The 22,554-nt window shown below is 43.5% G+C and overlaps 1 protein-coding gene across 3 annotated transcripts in view; it reads right to left on the minus strand.

Moving 5' to 3' along the window:
* The window catches only part of MELK (maternal embryonic leucine zipper kinase), a 31,035-nt gene extending 13,670 nt beyond the window's left edge, over nucleotides 1-17,365 (minus strand). The window contains exons 1-9 of one of the 3 annotated variants that reach the window (XM_033173263.1): nucleotides 17,267-17,365; nucleotides 10,754-10,848; nucleotides 10,125-10,210; nucleotides 9,673-9,789; nucleotides 7,591-7,734; nucleotides 6,687-6,755; nucleotides 5,312-5,404; nucleotides 3,880-3,978; nucleotides 59-127 (exon numbers count right to left, since the gene is read on the minus strand). In XM_033173263.1, the coding sequence (XP_033029154.1) occupies nucleotides 59-127; nucleotides 3,880-3,978; nucleotides 5,312-5,404; nucleotides 6,687-6,755; nucleotides 7,591-7,734; nucleotides 9,673-9,789; nucleotides 10,125-10,210; nucleotides 10,754-10,848; nucleotides 17,267-17,355 (861 nt within the window). In that variant the 5' untranslated portion in view covers nucleotides 17,356-17,365. Of the gene's footprint in view, nucleotides 1-58; nucleotides 128-3,879; nucleotides 3,979-5,311; nucleotides 5,405-6,686; nucleotides 6,756-7,590; nucleotides 7,735-9,672; nucleotides 9,790-10,124; nucleotides 10,211-10,753; nucleotides 10,849-11,183; nucleotides 11,238-11,766; nucleotides 11,890-17,266 lie in introns of those variants that run through there. The other 2 variants (XM_033173262.1, XM_033173264.1) reach the window with 2 other exon arrangements.
* Nucleotides 17,366-22,554: the final 5,189 nt, after the last annotated feature.

Genomic DNA, 22,554 nt, shown 5'->3' on the forward strand with positions numbered 1-22,554 from the left:
AGAGCAGAATACTGAACCATTGGTCCATTGCTCTGGATTTTTCTTATGCTCTTATTACCTGCAACATCTGGTGCAGCAGTAGTTCACTGGCAGGCGAGAGCCATTTTGGTGTCTCATATTTCCCCCTCTGTAGAGAAAGTATTTTAGCATTAGTTCTAGTTGAATTAATGGAACAACCATCATTTGAACCAATCAGAGTTTTCTACCACCCCCACAACCAAAATATAGGGTCCGTTTTAGGTTTCAGGGTTGATCCTGAAAAGTAACAGCAACCCAGCCCAGCCTGACCTCCAGTGGGCAAGTTGGTAGGAACATTAAATGGACTAATGTAGGTATCTACGCAGCGCAAGATTTTACTCCAAAAGCAGACCAAAAAAATAAAGTATGGAACCTCTCATCTTTAGGAGAGTGAGCTCAAAGAGCGTGAATGAAATTCAGTGTTAATAGTCAGTGTAATACCCAACTCTCCATATGATTGAAGCTTTCCACAGTCTACATCATTGCACTCAATCATTGCAGACACCACCTCACTGCACTGGATGAGTCAAGGATATTATGTTCTGCACATTTAGTGCCCAAATATAAATGTAGCCTAAAGCTATAGTTTTTGATCAGCTGCTTTACTTCTCTTGCTTCTGATAAGTCAAATTTAAGAGGGCTGGATGTGAAAAACTAGAAGTGATTTTAATCTGTGAGCAGCACCCATCCATCTACTGAAGAGCAGATGGGAAACTACTGAAAGCTGTTCCTGAGAACATAATATTTTGCTTGATGACCAGGTAAGCGACAGAAGGACAATCCAAAGGCTCAAGACCCACAATATATCTTGTAGTTTCGAGTCACAGACCTGGACACCTTAAAAAGATCTTCATCACTCCTTGTTTACAGGCATTAGGGGGCCTTTCCCCTTCCTTCTCCCATCTAGTCATTTCGTGTGCATAATACATTCTTAGTATAACCATTTATTTTTAAGAAACTTTTTACAATAGCCTCTGGTGCCTTAAGCTTACTGGAACCAAGCTCTATGAGAATTTTAAGACCCTGTTTCCCAGCAGGGATGGTGGCCCCCCAGAAGTTGCTGGACTACAACTCCCATTATTCCTTGCTACTGGCCATGCTGGTTGGTGCTGATGGGAGCTGGAGTTCAGCAGTATCATGTGAGCCTCAAGTTTCGCTTCCTTGCTTTTGGAGAAGCAGTAAAGATGCCTTTAGTGGGAGGAACAGGAGGGTTGTGTCTTCCTGCCTCTTCAGAGCTTCTGAACAACAATGCAGAGCTCATTTACCAGGGGCTCCCCCTATACTTCCAGATTTGATTATACTGAGCACCATGTGAAGAGGACTCGGAAACTTCAATTGGTCCAAAATGTAGCGGTTAGATTACTGGCTGGGTTTCCATATAGATTTTTCAGCTAATGCTGAAGACACACCTATTTACTCCAGCCTTTGACAGCTGATGTGTATATTTTCAGGACCCTGTCCTACTTTTTGTGACTGTATTCTTTCTAATTCTATTTAAAACTGTTTTTATCATTGTCTTTAAAATTGTTGCACCCCACCCTGGGACTTTAGGTGAAGGGCAATTATTATTAAGGTTAGTTCCCTCCCTGCACCCAATTTATATTCAATGCCCACCACGAAGTCACCAGGCAAGTCAGGCTCCCCAGGTGCAAACTTCCTTCCTCCATACCTTCTCCTGTATTGTGGACCCTGATTCTGAGCTATGCAACCAATTGATTCCCCAAAGCTCTTATCAATTCTATCGAAGCCTGCATCTTTACATTTTGTTGTTAAATATACTATATTACCATGTAATTGTACATTGTCTTAAAGCAATGTCTCCATGTGTTTATTCATTTGAAAGGTCTGGGTCTTCATTACTAAAGATCAGAGAATCTTCTCTTAGGAAAAACATCCATATTCCAAGGGCAGACACAATAATCACCAACAAACGTAAGGGATGCAAAGGACGGGGCACACCTTTTTAATAAGCTAACATGTAGCCATATCATTGACACTGAGCAGAGCAGGAGAGTTGTCTTTTCTCCAAAGCTAGAGAAGACTAGAAATGAGGTCAGGACATAGAATACATAGCTGTCAACTTTCCCTTATTCCAGCGCTGTTTCCCACTGCAAAAAAGGGAAGGTTGACAGCTATGAAATGCATTTTGCATTTTGGGAAAAGCTAAATTAGGACCCTTCAGTTTAGAAGAGACAAACGTAGTAAGATTCAAACACATGGATGGGAAATCTGTGAAATGTTTAATCTCATGCAACTAGAAGATGTTGACTGCAGATCATCCCTAAAAGCCAGTTACATAGGAGTTTGTTTCAGAAGAAATCTAGAAGTGCCTACACAACTATAGTATGAGCCAGCGGTACATTGCATAATCTAACTTTATCTAGTATTAGCTCACATATTAGCTGCAAGTCAAGTTACAAGAGGCAGCTGGCTACCTAACCCAGGCCTTAGAATAGCCTACTTTCATTATAGGGCCAAATCAGGAAGCCCTCAAGTCCAGCACAGCAGAAACACTCAGACTGCCTTCTACAGAATCAAACCTGTGGATCATCAAGTCCAATGCTGCCTACTTTAACCGGCAGCAACTCTCCAGGGTCTCAAAGTAGACGACCTTCACCTGCTACCAGAGATTCTGGGACAGCACCTAGGACCTTCTGCATGCAGAGCGTGTAGCCATTGAGGCTGAAGGTGTTGAGCAGAGTAAGAGATTACCCCCTGCCTAGTGGCAGCACTGAGAGTTGTGATCAAGTTAAGCACATGCTATTGGCCAAACCTTAGGGCCATTTTGCAGGCACACTGCTGGATTTACAGCCGAATATGATTAGGCCCAATTGATCGGCACTGTGTGTCAAGCTATAGTTGCACAGGTTTCTTAGGTGCTGACCTGAACATTTATCACAACTGAGATTTAATGCACTACCCTATCTAGAGCCAGATAATACAGAGTGTCTTGTCACCCATATGCTCCCCCCGCCCCCCGAGAAACTGCTTCCTAGCAAGCAAGGGGCAGGCCGGGGGGAGTGGGATGCTACAGAAGGCCTGTACCTTCTGTACTTCACAACATGGGGAGAAAAATCACACCTCCAAGACTAATGTATGCAGCATAAAAATAATTACGGTGGTGCCTCAGGTTACAGATGCTTCAGGTTACAGACTCTGCTAACCCAGAAATAGTACCTCGGGTTAAGAACTTTGCTTCAGGATGAGAAGAGAAATTGGGCTGCGGCGGTGGCACAGCGGCAGCAGGAGGTCCCATTAGCTAAAGTGGTGCTTCATGTTAAGAACAGTTTCAGGTTAAGAACGGACCTCCGGAAAGAATTAAGTTCTTAACCTGAGGTACCACTGTATACACCTGGCTAAGGTGCAAGAGAAGAAATCATCCTGGGCAGATTAAATCATGTGGGTGCTTACAACTGAATGAGTCTTTCTGCATGCCAAAGCTGCTGCCCTGGCCTCTTGCCATGATGAGAACTTTTAGGAGATTTCCCAAAAGGCTGACTGAAACACAATACAAGAACCTGGGTGCCTTTCTGCTAAGATAGTGGATAGTGTACAACAGACTACAAGAATGTTTGGGGTGGGGGAATCGAAGCAAGAACATACCAGCATTTAAATGCCAAGATTATCCCAAGGTGGGCCTTTTGAAAAAAGCCACTGGAATATCTCAAAGGAGCATCCTTAGGCTTCCATGAGAATCAGCAAAATCAAGAGAACAAATTTTAAGAGCTATGAAAGGGCTTCTTGCTATAAATCCCCCAAACCCTGTTGGAAACAGGTCTCTCCCACGGTAGCTGCTCAAGCATCCTCCCATGAGCATGAAGACCCAAATCCTGGAAATAGCACATATGCCAGAATACATACCACTATTTTCTTGTAGAGCACCATAACATTATCATCGTCGAATGGTAGAAATCCACAGAGCAGAGCAAACAAAAGCACTCCCATGCTCCAAATGTCAGCCTGGGATGACAAGTAGGTAAGTTATAAAAATATAAAGTTCACTTTGTGCACAAACATCTCACACAGCCCTAATACACAATTATAAACAAAGTCATGTTCACCTCTGAACAGTATGGTAGGTACTGGCTATCAACTTTTGATGTTAACTGCCCAACCCTTGGGGTCCAGAGTTTTGCTGGCCACATTCACCTTAAAGGTTGTACTGCTGCACTCTGGTGAGCACAAGCCCCAGTCTCTCGCCCAACCATGAAGCTAGAGCAGTGATCACCCCTGCAGTTGTGTGGCACTTCTTGCAAGCAAGCCCTACCTTACAGTAACAAACCCCAGCTTCCTTGCAGCTCCAAGAGGTTTTCTTTGTGGGTGTGTGAGGAAGAGACAAAGGCTTTCATTCTGTGGTCCTGTGCCTTCAAAGCATTTCAGCAACAAGCCCCAGCCTTTGTCGCCAGCTTTCAATGTGTCCCCCCCCCCCAAGGATAGTGTAATTGCAGGGACAATGCTCATCCTGGCTGCAAGATGGGGAGAGGAGGTTAGTTAGGAGCAAAGTAGGGGATTGACTGCCTCACAATTTAAAACAGGGTGAGGTCAAGAAGAAGCCTCTGCCCCATGGGCCCTGTTGTTGTTGTTTTTGTTGTTCAGTCGTTCAGTCGTGTCCGACTCTTCGTGACTCTTCTTGGCAGGGATACTGGAGTGGCTTGCCAGTTCCTACTCCAGGTGGATCACGTTTGGTCCAAACTCTCCACTATGACCTGTCCATCTTGACCTGTCCATAGCTTCCCTGAGTAATTCAAGCCCCTTCGCCACGACAAGGCAGTGATCCATGAAGGGGCCATGGGCCCTAGCACCCATAAATTTGTCAGAACCCACTGAGTCATTGACGACAAAGGCCAGACAACATTGTGGACACTGCCACTCCTCTTATACTGCAAAAAATAGATTTAGCCTATCAGCGATGTATGCCATTAGAGGAGAGGTAGAGCACACAGAGTGTTAAGACAAAAGGTTCAAGACTGGCAGGAGGAAGGCTTTCCTGTTCCATTTGGAGGGTGCCCACATTGCCAACTCCATAAGGTAACGGTAACAGAGGAAGATAGTGCAGAAGAGGAATAAAAGATGCAACAGCACTGAAGGGATGACCAGACACCACGACCGCATCTTTGCAGAAGATGCTGAATACATTATTATCCACATACACAGTTGTCATGTATGCCCCTTTAAAACTGCTCCAGCTTCAGAAAGTTAACAGACTTTGTTACATTTTACGCAGCAGCCATTCTGTAAAGAAAATGTGTACGCAAGAGTCAATCGAGAAATGTTAAAGAATCTACTACAATACCTCTGAGCCAATGTAAGCTTTGCCCTGAATCAACTCTGGTGCTGCGTAGGCTGGACTTCCACAGCAAGTGCTTAGATGGTAATCCAGACCACCCTACAGCAAGAACAACATACCTGTAGTAAGCTACATCTGCAACAGGATACATTTTGTATTTCACCTAGAGATGCATGCAATTGACAGTGGGCATTGTCAGCCCAAAATATCTAAGATGTTAAAAGCAAAGTCGGATTGCTTCCCCAGTTCATAATGGGTTAAACCAACCTTTTTGAGTCCATGGCTCCCTTGACCAACTACATTCTTTCTGTGGCACCCCTGATATGTCACGCCTTGCCTGGAGAGCTGGCAGCCTCTCACCCTTTTTCGAACACCTTCCCTTGTGGTGTGTTCCTTCAGCCTCCTCTCGTCTCTTTAGGAATCCCCTAGGCAGCAGCAGCTGCCGCCTCTTGTCTATGAGCTGCTCCCCCTGCCCCAAAGAGAGGTGCCTCCTCACACTCCCCCACAGGGACCTGGGAAACACCCCCCGGCCAGCCCCAGAGGCTCCATTCACCTGGGGAGCTTGTAGCCATGTCTGCTGCTGTGCAGACCTTTGGGAGGCAGAGACATGAGAGGACATCAAAGGAGGAAGGGAAGGAAAGAGGGACAGAGGCCAATGCTGCCCGTGGCACCCCTGACTATCATTCAAGGGACCCCAGGGTGCCATGGCACACTGGTTGAAAACCACTGGGTTAAGCTATTGCATTCTTCTTTCACCTTTCAGCCACTCTACAACATTATATATCTTAAGTTTGTTTGCCAACTGCAACTCTGACACCCTAACCACCTTCTAACACTGTTCCGTTTTAACCTGCCAAAGTACTCAAACCCACTTAAATACAATTTAGCACACATAGGGCCGGATAAAGAAAGGAAAGAGCTGTCTAATAACAAGCTTGTGTTCAGGACCCTGGGTTTCCAATCCTTTATCAACAGAAATTCAACAATCTGCTGAAGCCAGCAGCCCAAAATTCTGCAATATTTACATGTTTTGAATTGCTTCAGTATTGTACTGGGAAGAGCCACAATATAGGAAAGAAGATAAACCAGGATATATTATGGAGGAACATGTCATCTGAATGCAAACCAAACCACATCACACCTTTCAGTATGAACCAAGTGAATGGCTGGGCTTCAGCATGCCCATGGCTGAGCAGAGCTATTTAAATTCAGCTTTAATCAGAATGCATCTATGGAGCAGGAAGGAAAGACAGGAAACCTCTGACATGGTTTGGTTTGGAGATGAAACAGCAATCATCTCACCTTGATGGCAGCAATAGTATCCCGTGTTTTCTAGTGTCATTGGCAAAATGGCGGAGTTCATTACTTTGCACAAACTCACCAATGGTTTTGCACAGAGACCAAAGTCGATCAGCTTCAGGTTATGCTCGGCATCAATCAGCAAGTTTTCCTGACAAGAGAGATTGCACGTTAGAAGCAAGTAAATTTACACTGCAACCTTGTGCTGTAAATTGTTGACAAGGAGAAAACAAACTTCAGTCAAATTCCCAACCCTAAAAACATACATCGATAACAAAACCAAGGAATACCAGCTGGTCTCTTAGCTAGACTGAGCTAGAGAAAGAACTGGAAGAAAAACAAAAGGAATCTTTATGAAGCTTGCACTAAAATATCTATGACACTAATTAAGATGAGTGGGATTAGAGGCACAGAATGCTCAGATGCTCTGGGAACTAAGCTGTTCACAATGCAGCTTCTATAAGGGATGAGAAAGATGTCAGTTTGGCTGGAAGCCGATACAAGTCTTGAGGAAACCAAGGCAAGTAATAGCTAATCAAAGGAAGGGAAGGGCTGTATGTTCTGTGGAAAGCGAGAAGCCTAGTTCCTAAGTTTTAGTTAAGGGATGGTGGTTGAAGGAAGTGAAACAAAGTAGACAGTGCACCATTTGCCAGAAGCAGTTGGGCAGGCAAAGCTTGGAGGACCATAGATTGTGGGCAAGGGAGCATCATCTTGCTAGGTGCAAAGCCTAGACTGCAGCATGGAAGTTCTGCCAGCTGTGGCTTCAATGTCACAACAGCACTGTGACATGTCAACCACAAAGGTGTGACAAGAACAAAAGAGCAGTGGATAGAATGGCAGTGAGGCCGAATGTCAGATACTGGCTTTTTTGGCTGCGGGCTTCTTTCATGCAAAACAGAAGGAGCAGTCAATCCAGCAAACTATTTCGAGTCTTGCATACAGCTAGTTTATTCCTAAAGAAATCAGCTTCAACCTTCCACACTTACCGGCTTAAGATCCCTGTGAGCATACCCCTGACTGTGTACGTATGCAATGGCAGCTACAATCTGGCGGAAAAAGATGCGCGCTTCCTCTTCTGCTAAGCGATCCTTAGCAATGATGTAATCAAACAGCTCACCGCCAGGGCAGTACTGTAGTGAAAGCAGAAGGCAACAGTGTTTGAGAGGCACTGGCTAATCTTGAAGCCAACAAAACAAGCTGATAAAAACTGTCAGGATCTAGAAACCGGGAAGCTGTCAAAGATACCAAATCAAGTTTTCATTTATGAAAAGGGCAAGTTTCTATCCTTCTGTTGATCCCTTGGGTTGGACATTTAATACGCAAAAGGCCAATGTCTATACAGTCATACCTCATGTTACGGCCGCTTCAGGTTACGTGTTTTCAGGTTGCGGACCGCGGGAAACCCGGAAGTACCGGAATGGATTACCTCCGGGTTTCACCGCTCGCACCTGCGCAGAAACGCCAAATCGCACTGGTGCCTGTGCAGACGCAGCGCTTCAGGATGCGAATGCTGCAGGTTGCAGATGTGCCTCCGTCACTGATTACGTCCACAACCTGAGGTTCCACTGTATTTCCAGGCAGTTCCTGTGTTCTCCCGTCCTAGCACAATGCAACCCACCAGAATAGCAGGTTCCGGAAAAGAAGTCAGCAAGGGCTCCACAGGTAAGGAACACATTTCTGGGAGAATCCTATCAGTGGCATGCACTTCCTGGATATACCACAAGAAGCAGATTATTAAAGGGCAAGAGACCAGCGTGAGTGTGCATACCAAAGCATCTATATGAAGAATATATACAATGAAGAAGTATGCTTCTTACGAAAAGGACACAGCATCCTTAATTAGTATTTGGGAAGGTCTTCTAGAGGCTCATAAAGCTGCTTTTAGGGCAGGATGCAGCCTGTGGGGATCCTAGTTGCACCCCCCACACCACCCCACAGCTGAGACCCAGTGAGGAATGTGTCTTCTGTACTTAATTTTAGTCACTCAAGAGCCTTACTGCTCCTCTTTCCCCTGTACATTTAACTCCTTCCTAATGTCAACTGCCTCCCTTTTCTCCACACAGGAAAAGAATTTTTGTTTGTGTTTTTAAAATGCTATGTTGTGCAGTCAAGCAGGTTAACAAATCCATGTTTCTGTATTTGGTAGAGCGCTATCATTTTGCATTGCCTTTATGGCATTTTATGTTTTCTTGTGTTTATATCTATTGTTGTACGCCATCTTGATATTATATATATGAGATGTGACAATATAAATAAAGCAGCATGAATTATTACTATATCCACTTTGCAGAATGCAGGTTTAGAGAGGAAATTTTCTATTGTGCCTAATTCTAGAACTCCATGACTGAAGTTTTCATATTATTTATTTATTGAATTTATATACCATCCTATACCCAGAGGTCTCAGGGTGGTTCACAGAACAAAATCAAAATATAAAACCACAAAATATATAATCAAAATAAAAACAACCCAATAACACCCCCCCACAGACACAAAAACTACATTTTAAAAGGGCATATGAACATAGGCAAGGAGAAAAGGCTGATTGTGTTGTATTAACATGCTGGAAGACCTTACATGCTTGGAGCTTACATGCATGCAGGTTTGCTACCAAAACACAAGGCGGCATGAGACACTTTTGTCCCCATCCTGCTATGTCCCCAAGACTATAGACACTTGATCCCCTCCCTAGATAAGTTACAGAGAAGAGGGGGCTTCCAAGAACCTGACACAAAACTCTGGGCCAGCATTCTTGTTGGTTTGAACAGTGCCAAAAGACCAGTTGCAAACTAACCCTGTTAGGTTGTATAGCTGCCACCACTCCTTAGTCCAACAGCTTGGGACAGGAGACCCTCAAAGCCTTAATCAGACAACATTAAGATTTCAAGGAGCAAGAGTTAAAAGTTCTGCCCCAATGACAACATACCAAATGCCTCCCACTGTGAAGGACCAAGAGAAAGATCCTAAAAAGATGCCAATAGTTACTGACAGGGACTATTTCACGCTCCTGACATTTTAGCCTTAAGCAGCGAATATTTTAAAAAGCAGAATGAGTTTTCAAATCTTACCTCTAGAATCATGAATATCTTCTTTGATGTCTCAATCACCTGGTATAACCGACAAATGTTCTGGTGGCTTAAGCTCTTCATGGCTTCAATTTCTGTTTTGACGCGAGGCAAATCATCCTAAGAGATGAAAGGTTTGTGGGATTTCCATATAATGGCATGCCACAATAGATAAACTTCCTCTAGACTTCCCCCGTCCCATCCTGTTAGATCATGCTTATGAGATTGTATTTTAAAAGCAACAATTAAATGCCACTTTAAGGTCTCAGTTACGGAAACGCACTGTCCAGGTAGTACTAACAATGCTCAACATAGATCCAGAAGCTTTGATGCAGAGCTTGAAGTATGAATTCCCTTATGACCACAAATGTACAGTTTCACATTAACAAGTTGTACAATTAGAACCTTATTTGTACAAAGAAAACCCATCCTTTTCCAGCAAGAAAGTCACTCACCCCCAGAGACAGCTTGTCCATTATTTTTATTGCAACCTGTTCTCCAGTAAGTAGGTGACGAGCCAGTTTAACCTTTGCAAAACCACCTACAGTAAAGAAAAAAGGCAAGGCTACAGATTTAACATTGGTGATCAACTCCCTACATGGTACCATCTCTGTTCTTTGTACTTCTGCCTCAAAACCCTCTGTGAAACCTTGGCTTAACCCCTTATCTACAACTAACATCCAGCCTAGATGTTTCTGAGTTAACATATATTATATCTTGTACACTTAACAGTCCCACAATCCCCTCTGTTGCTTCACACTGTCCACATTGAGGCTGGAAGCTCCTCATACAGCTCTTAACCAAGAGTACAGCCAAATTCATTTATTGGGTTGCTCAGCACATCAAACTAGTGGGACTGACTTCTGCAAAAGCGTGCTTAGAATTTGCAGTAAATCTGAAAGGAAAAGCAATATTAAATACTACCTCCCTTTAACAATCATCTAAATTGTTTTCATTTTACTGTATTCATGTTGTGAACTACTTTGGAGGACTCCCCTGCTTTCTGACCAAACAAATCTAATAAGCAAGCTAGATTTTCTCTTTATTTAGAATAGCTTCCATTTGAAATCATCAAGGAGCATACCTGTACCAACAGTTTCGTGTAGTTCATAATACTTGAGTAGCTCCTCATAGTCATCCATAGCCATGCTGAGAGGCAAGACTTTCTCCTTTAGGCACCTGAGAGAACAGAAAAGCGACCATTGATGCCAAAAAGGTCATAGCAGCAAAACACAAAATACTCACTATAAGTACAATATAAACAACATTTATATTTTTAATTTAAAAAAAGAAATATGAACTATACCTTTCATCTAAACTGACTTTAGGGCAAATTCTACAAGCACTTTCAAATACTTGAATATATTACTAACACATTATGTTTTTTTTAAAAAAAAAAAACATGCAAGATATACCTCATAAATACATTAGTCAATCTTTGTGAAAACCTATCACTAAAAAAAAGAAGTGACAGGGTGGGGGCGGGGAAGAAGAAGGGAAAACCAGATGATTACCGGAGGGGATGGAAACAAGGCCTCTGGATCTTATTGGCTGGACCAGACCTCCCTGTCAAATCAAAGTCAGCACAGCAGGCAATATTGCCTGCTTGAAATGGGCAAAACTAGCTCATTAGGTGGGGTGATTAACGTAGTGCCCTCCAACTGTGGACGAACTATAACTCCCACCATCCCCAGCCATTGACTATGCTGGCTGGGGTTGATGGGAGTTGTAGTCCACACATCTGGAGAGCCCTACTCCTTGTTGGACCACCCCTGTCATAAGGGATAGTCCTGCTCATGCCCCAATGACATCACAATATACCCTTGGCTACCATCACCAAGCCTCCCTCCCCAGCATACCACAGCCTGATGCAATGCAGGAGTCCTTCTGGTTAGCAGTCAGAGGCAATGACTCGCTGAGTGTTTTGGGTTAAAACGCGCGTCAATTAAAATACAGTACGATGTTTTTCCCCTTGCTAGCAGGTAAAGGCAGGTCTGTCTGTCGGCTCGCCTTTTATCGAAGCCGCGGAGCCCGCCCAACGCTCGCCCGAGGGAAAAGGCCCATCGAACTCCATAGCGCTTAGCTCGCATTACTTACCAGGTTAAAATCACAGCAGCCACAAAACCCCACAGCCAACTATCGCATCCGAGCCGAGAGCAACGGCGTCCCGGAGGCAGCCAAGGATTTAAAAATTCCCGGACGGCGCCAGCACTTCCGCCCTCCATCCAAACAAACGCGGCGTTCTGGCCGGAAAAGGCGGACCTGGCCGAAAGGGCCCATGGGAGGAAGGTCAGGAGAACGCAAAAAGATGGGGGGAATATCGGCCGTTGGTCCGCCATGATGGGTGTTCCGTGTGGTGCTTTTTTAAAAGACTTTTTATAGTTTATTTACAGATGTAGTTTTGGGCATCACTTGAGTTTCTTGTAAAACAGAAGCTTCCTTAGCGAACCGAATTTAGTAACGGGGAGAAAACGCCTTGCCAAAGTTAATGGCCGTTGAAAGGTTGCTTATTTCAGTGTGAGAAATTCAGTAAAATATGTTAAAGCGCTTAATTCTACGTGGATCGTATTTCTAACTGATTGCTTACTAAACAAGCATGGGTTAATTTAGCGGGATTTACGAGCAGCAGAGACGCACACAGCTGCTTTGATTCGTTGTCAAGTGGCTTAATATTTATGAAGACTTATCCTTAGGATGTTTTTAAGCACTCAAATATAATTGGCAACTTGTGATCAAATCTAGTGTTGCATTTTTATTTTTGTTTTGGTCTGACTCCTCCCTCTAAGGAAGTTTGGTGACGAAAACTAGTTTTCAACACTGCAAATTTCCCTCATCACCCCTTTGCCCTGTTACGTTGCAATTGTCAAATTCAGGGGAAGTTGTTGTCAGTTTCTCTAATGCCTTTGGCTGTTGCTCTTACACGCCCCTGCTCGTTGCTCTGGTAAAACTGAATGCTTTCCATAAATCTCAATCTCTCTCTCTCTCTCTCAAACTGAATGCTTTCCATAAATATCTCTCTCTCTCTCTCTCTCATCTTCTCATCTCTCTCTCTCTCTGTGTGTGTTGTGTAAAATGGAAAAACAGTACTGAGCAGCCTTGAAAATGAGCAATTTTTCCCAAAGGGAGAAAACTAGGATTTGCATAATTTCGATAACTATTTAAAAAGCACAGGTAGTTGGATTTAGCTTCCTTGGATCACCAAAAATTTCACGAGGGAAATGTGCTTGTGGTCTTCCACAACAACAAGGTATTATTTTATACATCCTAGCCTAATGGGAAAACAAGTTTTAGTGGTGTGGATCGTTTTTCTCTTAACGTTGCTGTGCTTTTTTTAAATTCCTCAAAGGGAGTGTTTTACCAGCATTTTTACATATAGACCAGCTGGTGGCCAGTACACTACTGTTCATTTGCTCAACCAAACTTCCCCAGATGTACAGGTCTGCAAGCCTTTACATTACTGTGCTCTATCTGCACAACCATGATTAACAAATTTGCAGCTCTATATTTTAACTGCCTTTATAACAGTTTCGTTGTGCACATTCCAAATACCTTTGGCAGCAAAACTAAGAGTTCTCAAGCATCTTAATAGCATATTTTACTGTGTTGTGAACTTTCATAGACAGGAGACAAGACAAACAAAAATACCTGCTTAGCCCTCTGTCGTTCCATGGAATCAAAACTTTCTCTCCAGTCAAATATCTATGCTGCAGGGAAATGTAATCTTTTCCAACATTGCAATGTCCAAGCCACTGGTACAAGGGTCGTTTCCACCCCATCATGTATTTTACAGCTTGGTGTAATACATGTCAATGACATCATTTCCTTGTACCGTATATAAATTACATATTATTACTGGACTTCTTCAGAAACTGAACGCTTCTAGAGTGATGTAGCACAATCTGAGAGCTTTACAAAAAATTTGAGTCACTGATTAAAAAATTAATACAAATCTGTAGTTTTATATACTTGGCTGTGATAATTAATTGTTTGCAGAGGCATCAAACAATGTAGCTTGCAACTGGCTTTGCTTTTTCTTCTTCATCACAACCTAAAGGATACTTTACCCCTTTAAAAGATGTGGTAAAAGGCATAATCCAAGCAGTGGCATGGTACAAACTTTGGCTGGTCTGTTCTATCCTTCCCCTCATCGCTCAATTAATTTGCTAATTCCTTCCAGGGATATTTAATTACAGTTAGATCTGTTCAGTTACTGGGCAATATTTGAATCTCCTAGAATTCTCGTACATGTGCAAGTGTCTTTCTGACCATTGGACTTCATGCCTGTCCAAACTCTCTTTTATTGTTTTGATACTCTAATTGTGTGAGCTCTCCTGGAACCAGTACCTCTGAAGGGTGGTATATAAATATTTCAAATAAAGTAAGCGTGCATGCTTACCATAAGCCCTCCTGCCTGCAATTCTATGCTTGATTACCTGACACGCATAAGAGGTAACAGCCCGAGATGTGTATGAACAAAGGCTTTATATTGATTATTTTTGAGGGCTGTATTAAATCATACTTAGTGAAACGCTACCGTTGCTTTGCAGTAAAAATACATTACAGGATAAAGAACCTTTCTGTGATCTAAATCAGGCTCAGCTCTTTAATGGTATATAGTTAAAGGAATATACTAATGCATTTCATTGCCTGACCCCATTTCTTTTACAGCAGGTGAGGCCAGCATACTTTAAGGCCATTGTTGTATTCATTTTCTCTTTTACAATACCATTATGAAATATCATTCTCTAATTTGAAGTTTTAATTATAGCCTGGGGTGCTGCTCCCTTATTTCTGTTTGGTGAGAGGGAGCTGTCTTCTTGGCTCAATCACTTGCTCTCTGTAGAGAATATAAATTTTAAAATGTATCATTGGAAGGATTTGCAGTCTTGTTTTAACTGTCATTGCCTTCTCTGGTCCTTTTTCGTTAGCACGGTATTTGCACTTCTCAATCACTCTCTTTACATCAATAGTCACTTAATAAGTTACCCGAAATACTTGTTGGGAATGATTTTATGGTGTAGGCACTGACTATATGCAGTTCAAACTACTGGAGTAGCTGTGGGGAGGGGAGGCGAATTCATATTGGGGGTCATTAGGAAACAGATTGAACATAAAGCTTCCAATATCACGATGCTTTTTATAGAAATGTGACTGCACTTGGAGTGTTGTGTCCAGTTCTGGCTGCCTGGGTTGATAAAAGAGATTGTCGAGCTTGAAAAAAAGGCAGCTAAAATATTAAGGGGCTGGAGAAGCTCCCCTGTAAAGAAACATTAGAATGTTGGGGGCTTTTTAGTTTAGGAAAAAGGGAAATACATTGTGGCATGAGAGATGTGAATGAATTGGAATGTGCTTGGTATGAAGGAAGTGGATAGGGAGATGTTTCTTTCTCAATACTAGGACCTAGGATCATCCACTGAAACTGAATGCTGGGAGAATCAGGAAATGCTTCATCCCATAGTGCATTCAGGGCCAGCCCACTCATGGGGCAAGGTGAGGAGACCACCTCTGGTGGCAGAATCCACAGGGGGTAACCAATTCAGATGTAGCTCTTTATTTCCCCATGTTACTGATGTAGATCTTCACTCACTCTTCCTTGTCGGTCAGGGAGGATGGGAGCCATTTTGGGGTTCACTTTCAGTTGCCACAGTGTCTTGGAGTGGTGTTTGCCAAGTTGGGTGGTTTAAAAGGGGAGTAAACATATGTGGCAGCTAAGGCTATCCATAGGAACTGTTCTTAATTTTGTTATTTTTATAGTTTATGCTCATCTTGTGTGAGCCACTTTGGAAAGTTATGCCCTAAAAGGCACCATTAAATTATTTCTACAGATGAAAATGAATAAAATATAGATTTTTCCATCAATGCCAAAATGCGGAAGAATGGACATTCCTTTCAACATACGGCAAAGGAGATGGAAGAGCAGAAATCCATGTAAGGTCACGGGGAGAGAGGGACCAAGGGAGTTAGTGGTCCTCACCTGGGCCACACCAAAGGAGCCAGGATGAACTAAGAGCCTAGAAGCAGGGGTGTAGCAAGCCGCTTGGCTGCCGGGGGGGGGGGGAGCCAAGCGGCACCCCCGGGGGCAGGGCGTCACTCCGTGCGAATGACATCATGACGCATGTGCACGGAGTGACACCTCCGCCCGGGCCAGCAAGGAGGGGTGTCACGCTAGTGGCTGGTGTGATGCCCCTCCTCGCTGGCCCGCCCAGCTACGCCCAGGGACCCCAGCGGCGAAAAAAAGCCGCTGAAAAGGTGTCCCCCCGGAGGATTGGGAGAAGTTATGGAGGGAAGGTATCAAGTTTACGGCATCTAATGCATTAAGAGAGAATGTAATGAAAATGTTATACAGATGGTATTTGACACCAGTTAAACTTGCTAAGATGTATCATAGATTGAGTAATAAATGCTGGAAATGTAATAAAGTGGAAGGTACCTTCTATCACATGTGGTGGACGTGCCCAAAGGTTAAGGACTTCTGGGAGAAAATTTATAATGAGCTTAAAAGAGTGTTGAAATACACTTTTTCTAAGAAACCAGAGGCCTTCCTATTGGGCATAACCAACCATGAGATATCCAGGAAAGATGTATGCCACAACAGCTGCTAGAATTCTGATTGCTAAAATTGGAAAGGTGAAGAGCTCCTGACCGTAGAAGATTGGCAGATGAAGCTAATTGATTTTTTGGGAACTCGCAGAGCTGACCGCGAAACTCCGAGACCAGAGGGAGGAGAAGGTGGAGGAAGACTGGAAGAAATTTAAGGACTATTTGAAATATCATGAAAAATTGATTTTTTTGAAGTGAAATCAGAGATAGATAATAGGCACAGCTAGTCACTGTTAGAGAAAATAGTAAATAAGAAAGTAAGATAAGTTTGTTTGTAATTAAAGTAATGATGTTTGAAATATATAATTAAGTTTAAAGAGATAGAGATAGAATAAAATTTGAATAGTTAAGGTGAATGATTTATAAATGGATATAAGTTACTAAAGTAAATTAGAATTGAACGCAGGAGAAAGGACGGGGAAGTCCCCCTTAAAGAAGATTTAGAATAAGATTAAGATATAAGAAGATGTTGTTGCTTTTATTTCTCTTAATGTTTTGTTTTTCTGTTTTTCTGTATTTGTATTTGTTTGTTATTATATGTTTTTGTTATTTTTTGTTTTCATTATTTTGTAAAACCAAATAAATTTTCTTTAAAAAAAAAAAGAAAAAGAAAAGGTGTCCCCCCTCTCAGTGGCTTTTTCACCGCTGGGCTCCCTGAACGGAGCCGGGGAATGGAGAGGGACAGGCTAGCGAGGAGAGGTGACACCCCTCGTCGCTGGCCCGCCCCTCTCCATTCCCCAGCTCCGCTCAGGGAGCCCAGTGGCGAAAGCCCCCTTTCAGCGGCTTTTTTTCGCCGCTGGCTGGAGGCGCCAATCGCAGGGGCCAGGGCCCCGCCCCAAGTGTCACCCCCCCAGGGCGCTACCCAGGGCGGCATCCCCCCCGCCCCACCTTGCTTCCGCCCCTGCCTAGAAGCCTAACCAAGAATATTAAACTCCACTGGTTTATTCCTCCCCCCTCAAACAAACACCCTGTGTGTAGCTTGGTGATCAACACTTACTCTGAACTCTTTCTTAGCTGCTGTGACAGTAGTGTTGATTCAGTCACAGCCAAACAAGGCCGAAAGTTGGCACCAGCAGGATCCACCATCAGGAGTGACCCCAAGATGCTCCTGCCAGCAGCCAAATACAAGACAGTAAAAGAGCAACATTAGAATGTTGCAGCCTCCATCACAAAGAGTTGGTTCAATTTGAAACCTGCATTGTCATGACGACCATGTCAACACTCAACAGCATTGCAATTCCGAGCAGCAACTTTCCATTTTATTGTTAAAAATAAGAAACCAAGCAGATGCAACATAGGAACAAATTTCTCTCCAGCCTTGTAGGGTTGTAATGGACCTTCCAGTAAATAATGAAGGTTCATTAATTAATAAAGTCAGATCCATATCTTCTATAGATGGCATCAGCATGTCCATTTCTGCCCGTTTCAGAGATTTCATAACTACACCCAGATCATTGGCAAAGTTGGGTTTTCCCAATAGCAAGTTCCAAAGCATTCTGCAGGTATTAATTGCATGTCGAGACCCCGCAACCACCTCGAAGATGAATAAAGACACCAGGACACAGAATATATGGTTAATGTTATTGGGCAAATTTTGGCCACAACTTTGTTGGTTACAGAATGTGAGCAGTGATTGGCTTAGGCATTGGATAGACACCTGACTCCTGCCCACTGTGCAGGAAGTCTGGTAAGGTAAACCACCGGTAAGGGGAGCCCCATCGATGCGAACCAACTCGAGCTCCCATTGGGTTCCTGAAGGGGTCGTGGGCATGGCCCTAGCCCCGCCCCAGGCTTTGGACGAGATCCACACCCCCGGATTCCTTAACGGAATACCCTTAAGCTTGGGAGGGGCAGCAATGGCCGGGCCTCCCCTCCCCCAACATGAGGTCATCCAATGCCTAACCGTAAACCTTCAAAGTTGTGACAATTGCTATGAGGTAAGCGAAAACCAAAAGGCTAAGTCAATCTGCCAAGTGGAAAAAAATCCTACCAGGCCCTGACACAAGATAGGCGACCAACCGAAGTCCAAAGCAAGGCCAGTGAAGAAACCTGAAAGTAGGGAGGGCGGGCAGAAGACTGAAGAAGTGAGCCAAGAGGAAGTCCCCTTGCCTGCGCCCTTGTTTAAATGGGTCCCGGCCACGCACCACAGCCAGCCGATTGTCGGTTGCTGACGATGTGGCTGGCTGGCCCAAGACATTTGCTGCTTGACGCAAAGGACAAAATGGCACCCTTCCATGACGGACAGAAATGAACTTGATTGGTAGTTGGCTTTACTTCCACACTGATCATTGGACAGGACCCTCCATTGGAACTAAGGGCAGACTGTGTGGAGCACACAGATTGGTCCTCCAACATCTTACCACCACTCCACCTTGCTCCCCACCCACTGCTTGAAGTGGCTGCCTCACTCTGTCTAATGGTAGAGCCATAGAGTTTTCTATCCTCAATTAGCATTTAGATGATTAATCCTGAGAGGCTGAGTTTCTCTCATCACTTTTCCATCTGAATCTTTACGGGCACATTATCTGTAGACATCCAAATGAAAGGGATCAGAATTATCATTGGTTGCCAATGTTTTAGAAGAGACATTCGTATCTAACATAATGGATACTGATCTCTGCAGGGTCTTGCTATTTAGCAACCCTCGTCAGTAACAAAATGCATTTTATTTTGAAGATGCATAAGAACCTAGCCATTATCATCATCAATGTCTTTCTTTAGAAAGCAGGGGGCAGGAAGATGTGTCTGTGGGAGTGGTGGTGGCGAGAGACGTCTGATTGCACTATCATTGCAGATTGCAATGGGCATATTTATTCTCACTCCTGAAGGGAAAATGTTCGGTGGTTCACTTTCACCTTTATTACAGCTTTCATTAGCCATGATTCACGATAAAGTCAATGCAACAGGCAGGGTGTGCTTTTGTTTAATGCAGGATGCCATGACCCACACTGCATTTGGATAACTGTTAACCATAACTACCCACTTGTTGGTGGGTACAAATGAGAACATCTTCAGCCTGTTCCAAACCAATTGCATGGGCTGTGACAAGCCTTTGGACCCATTTCAAAATACTAGGTTTTACCTTTTGAAGCCTTTCATCCTGTAGAGCAAGCATACCATAGACCTCTCCCTTTACTAGTATGCTCACCTCACCCGCTCCAAGTGTTGGAGATTCATTCCCCGTGTCTGCAGTCATGGGATTCTTATCTATCACATGACGGTATGTGTTTTCATTCCCCAGAGTGGGAAGTGACAAAGACAGGATGTTTGTGTTACTGTGTTCCCTGAAGTGGGACTATTGTCCTTTGTCCTTTCTCTTTGCGTCTGATGCTAGAGAGAGAGGAGCCATGTTGCAGTGCTCCATGTGTGTTTATATGTAAATAAAGGTAGATTAGCCAAAATGCTGAGTTGCTGAGTTCTGTTACGCACTGTGCAATCTTGTGGATCTGTAAGCGTGCTGATAATTCTTGGCATCAGTCGCTGTGATGTTCAGGCTGAAGAAAGCTTTTGAAGCTCCAACAATCACCCAGGAGGGAGGGAACATGCCAGTCGGGCATGTGTCTCTGCCAGGGTCGTACTCTTGTGTAGGGAATCCTAACACCAAGACCCTTCCATTCGGGAAGTATGGCTGTCGCCTGTATTGCACAAAGCAAGGCTTTCTGCGTGGTTGAACTGATTCCCTAGGACAACCTCCTCCAAGATGCCAATTGTTGCTTCCACCAATGGATAGCTCAGTTGGTAGAGCATGAGACTCAAAGAGTCATGAATTCGAGGACCATGTTGGGCAAAAGATTCCTGCATTGCAGGATTGGACTAGTTGACTCTCTTGGTACCTTCCAACTGTACAGTTCTAAGATTCTAATATTCTTAGCTTCCCTAGCTTTAGCCTTCAGGTTTTTATACAAACCTCAGTTGTTTAGAAAGGACTTTGGCTGGAAAAAGGAATGCATTGTTGCTTTGGTAAGGGAGCCACGTTTCTGCTTTGAAGAACTGTCAGAGGATAGTCCTCTGTTTTGAAATAGTCCTCTCTTTGAAGGACTTTTGAGTCCAGACCTGGTATAAAGATAAAGCATCATAAGAAAGGGAGAACAAAGGCACTTTAAATTGCTCTTCTACAGTAGCACATGGACAGCAAACTGAGCAGGTATAGATGTTGCCAGGCCAGTCTTTCCCCTTACGGGGAGAAGGGTTACATTTCTGTTTAAATTATAGGGATTATTTCCAGATTTGCATCTATACATTTGAACTAGCCAATTTAATGCAAAAAATGTGGTTTATTTATCTATTTATTTAAACTGGACAACATTTAAACTTGCAATATTAAGAAAGTTAGACACATGGGAACCATAAGGACAGGTGGACCTACAAGACCATTTTGTTGTTGTTGTTCAGTCGTTCAGTCGTGTCTGACTCTTCGTGACCCCATGGACCAGAGCACACCAGGCACCTATCCTCCACTGCCTCCGCATTTGGCCAAACTCATGCCAGTCGCTTCGAGAACACTGTCCAACCATCTCATCCTCTGTCGTCCCTTTCTCCTTGTGCCCTCCATCTTTCCCAACATCAGGGTCTTTTACAGGGAGTCTTCTCTTCTCATGAGGTGGCCAAAGTACTGGAGCCTCAACTTCAGGTTCTGCCCTTCCAGTGAGCACTCAGGGCTGATTTATTTAAGGGTGGATAAGTTTGATCTTTTTGCAGTCCATGGGACTCTCAAGAGTCTCCTCCAGCACCATAATTCAAAAGCATCAATTCTTCGGCAATCAGTCTTCTTTATGGTCCAGCTCTCACTTCCATACATTACTACTGGGAAAACCATAGCTTTAACATAGTCAGTTATATATGCATGATATTTTTTAATAGCACAAAGTGAAGAATGCAATGATACAACACTGTTTTTGGGTTGCCACCAAAATTTTCCTCAATGTAAGTTTGAGGAAATGTTGAAGTTCTGCTCATGCAAAAATCCATAGGAATTTTACAGTTCAATCGAAAAAGGACTGCTGGAGAAAATTAGTGTAGTTTCTCTAGGAGTGCTGCTGCTAAAGTGAAATCCGAGGCCAAAATACAGAGAATTGGGAAGATGAAACAAACCAGTTGTTGGATGCTCAAATGAAGGTTGACACAAAGTGTTTCTCAAAGTGGGGTAGAGGGTGACACAACTCTAACTCATTTCAAATAACCAATGGGTGAAAATATTTGTTTTCTCAGGTATGGTTTCTTCTATTTTATACCAAAGTGGTTCATTTCTTAGTCCATAATCTGTGATGTAAGCTACCTTTCTAATTGTAGTTTTAAGGCAGACCAACCAACCACAGCCTATAAGATAAACAGCAGGTAGATTCCCTTGCACCTTTATTTCCTGCATCTCACCCCCCTGCATTGTTTTTGCCTTGAAAAATGACTCTGGTGCACACTGGCCTGGCCTACAGGGAATCTCTTGGTTGTATTACATTACCAAACGCTGACTGGTGTAAGTCGCGCAATCCATCAATGATCAAAGAAAGCAAAGGCAAATCCAAGAAATTTCTTGGCAGAGGGTGTTTCAACAAGCATGCTTGCTCCAGAGTCAAAAGAAGATGTTTTAAGATAGTTCCTTAAGAAGTCTTGCCACCTTTCCTGCCTTAAATTTCCCACATGCTTTTCACACCCATGTGTACAAAGCATGTTAATCAAAAAGCAACACCATGGCACGGTAAAAGAGAAATTCTATGGTTTTCATTTGTATAGTTCCTTTTAGATGAAGGCAGCTGCAGTTGCACAAATATGAATGTTTGACTGCTTCTAAAGTGTTAGCCAATCCCACAATAGCCTTCCCCTCTATATCCCTGCCTGGCAACAGTGCTCCTCAGATGGGGCACATATGCCCTAGAGGTGTGCAGCCTGTACTAGAAAATGGGCTTTTAGTGTTGCAGCTCCAGCTCTCTGGAATCAAATACCAGCCGAAATCACAGGCACTCAGTGTGATGAAGTTAGGTGCCTACGGAGCACTTTTTTTTGGTAATGCAATTCCCAGCCACTGCAACAGAGTTTACCCTTGACAGGATAGCTCAGCTGGTTAGAGTGGTGCTGGTGATGCCATGGTTGCAGGTTCGATCCCCATAAGGAGACATCTGCATTTTTACATTGCAGGGGGTTGGACTAGATAACCTCAAGGTCCCTTCCAACTCTACAATTCTATGATCTATGGAAGATCAGTTTTGTATCTGATGAAATTGTACAGAGGTCAAATTTACATGTATCGCTCTGTCTGCTTTTTCCCTCTGACCCTGGCCACAATTGGCTTGT

This window comes from Lacerta agilis, chromosome 16 (assembly GCF_009819535.1).
Source record: "Lacerta agilis isolate rLacAgi1 chromosome 16, rLacAgi1.pri, whole genome shotgun sequence".
Classification (NCBI taxonomy): Eukaryota; Metazoa; Chordata; class Lepidosauria; order Squamata; family Lacertidae; genus Lacerta; species Lacerta agilis.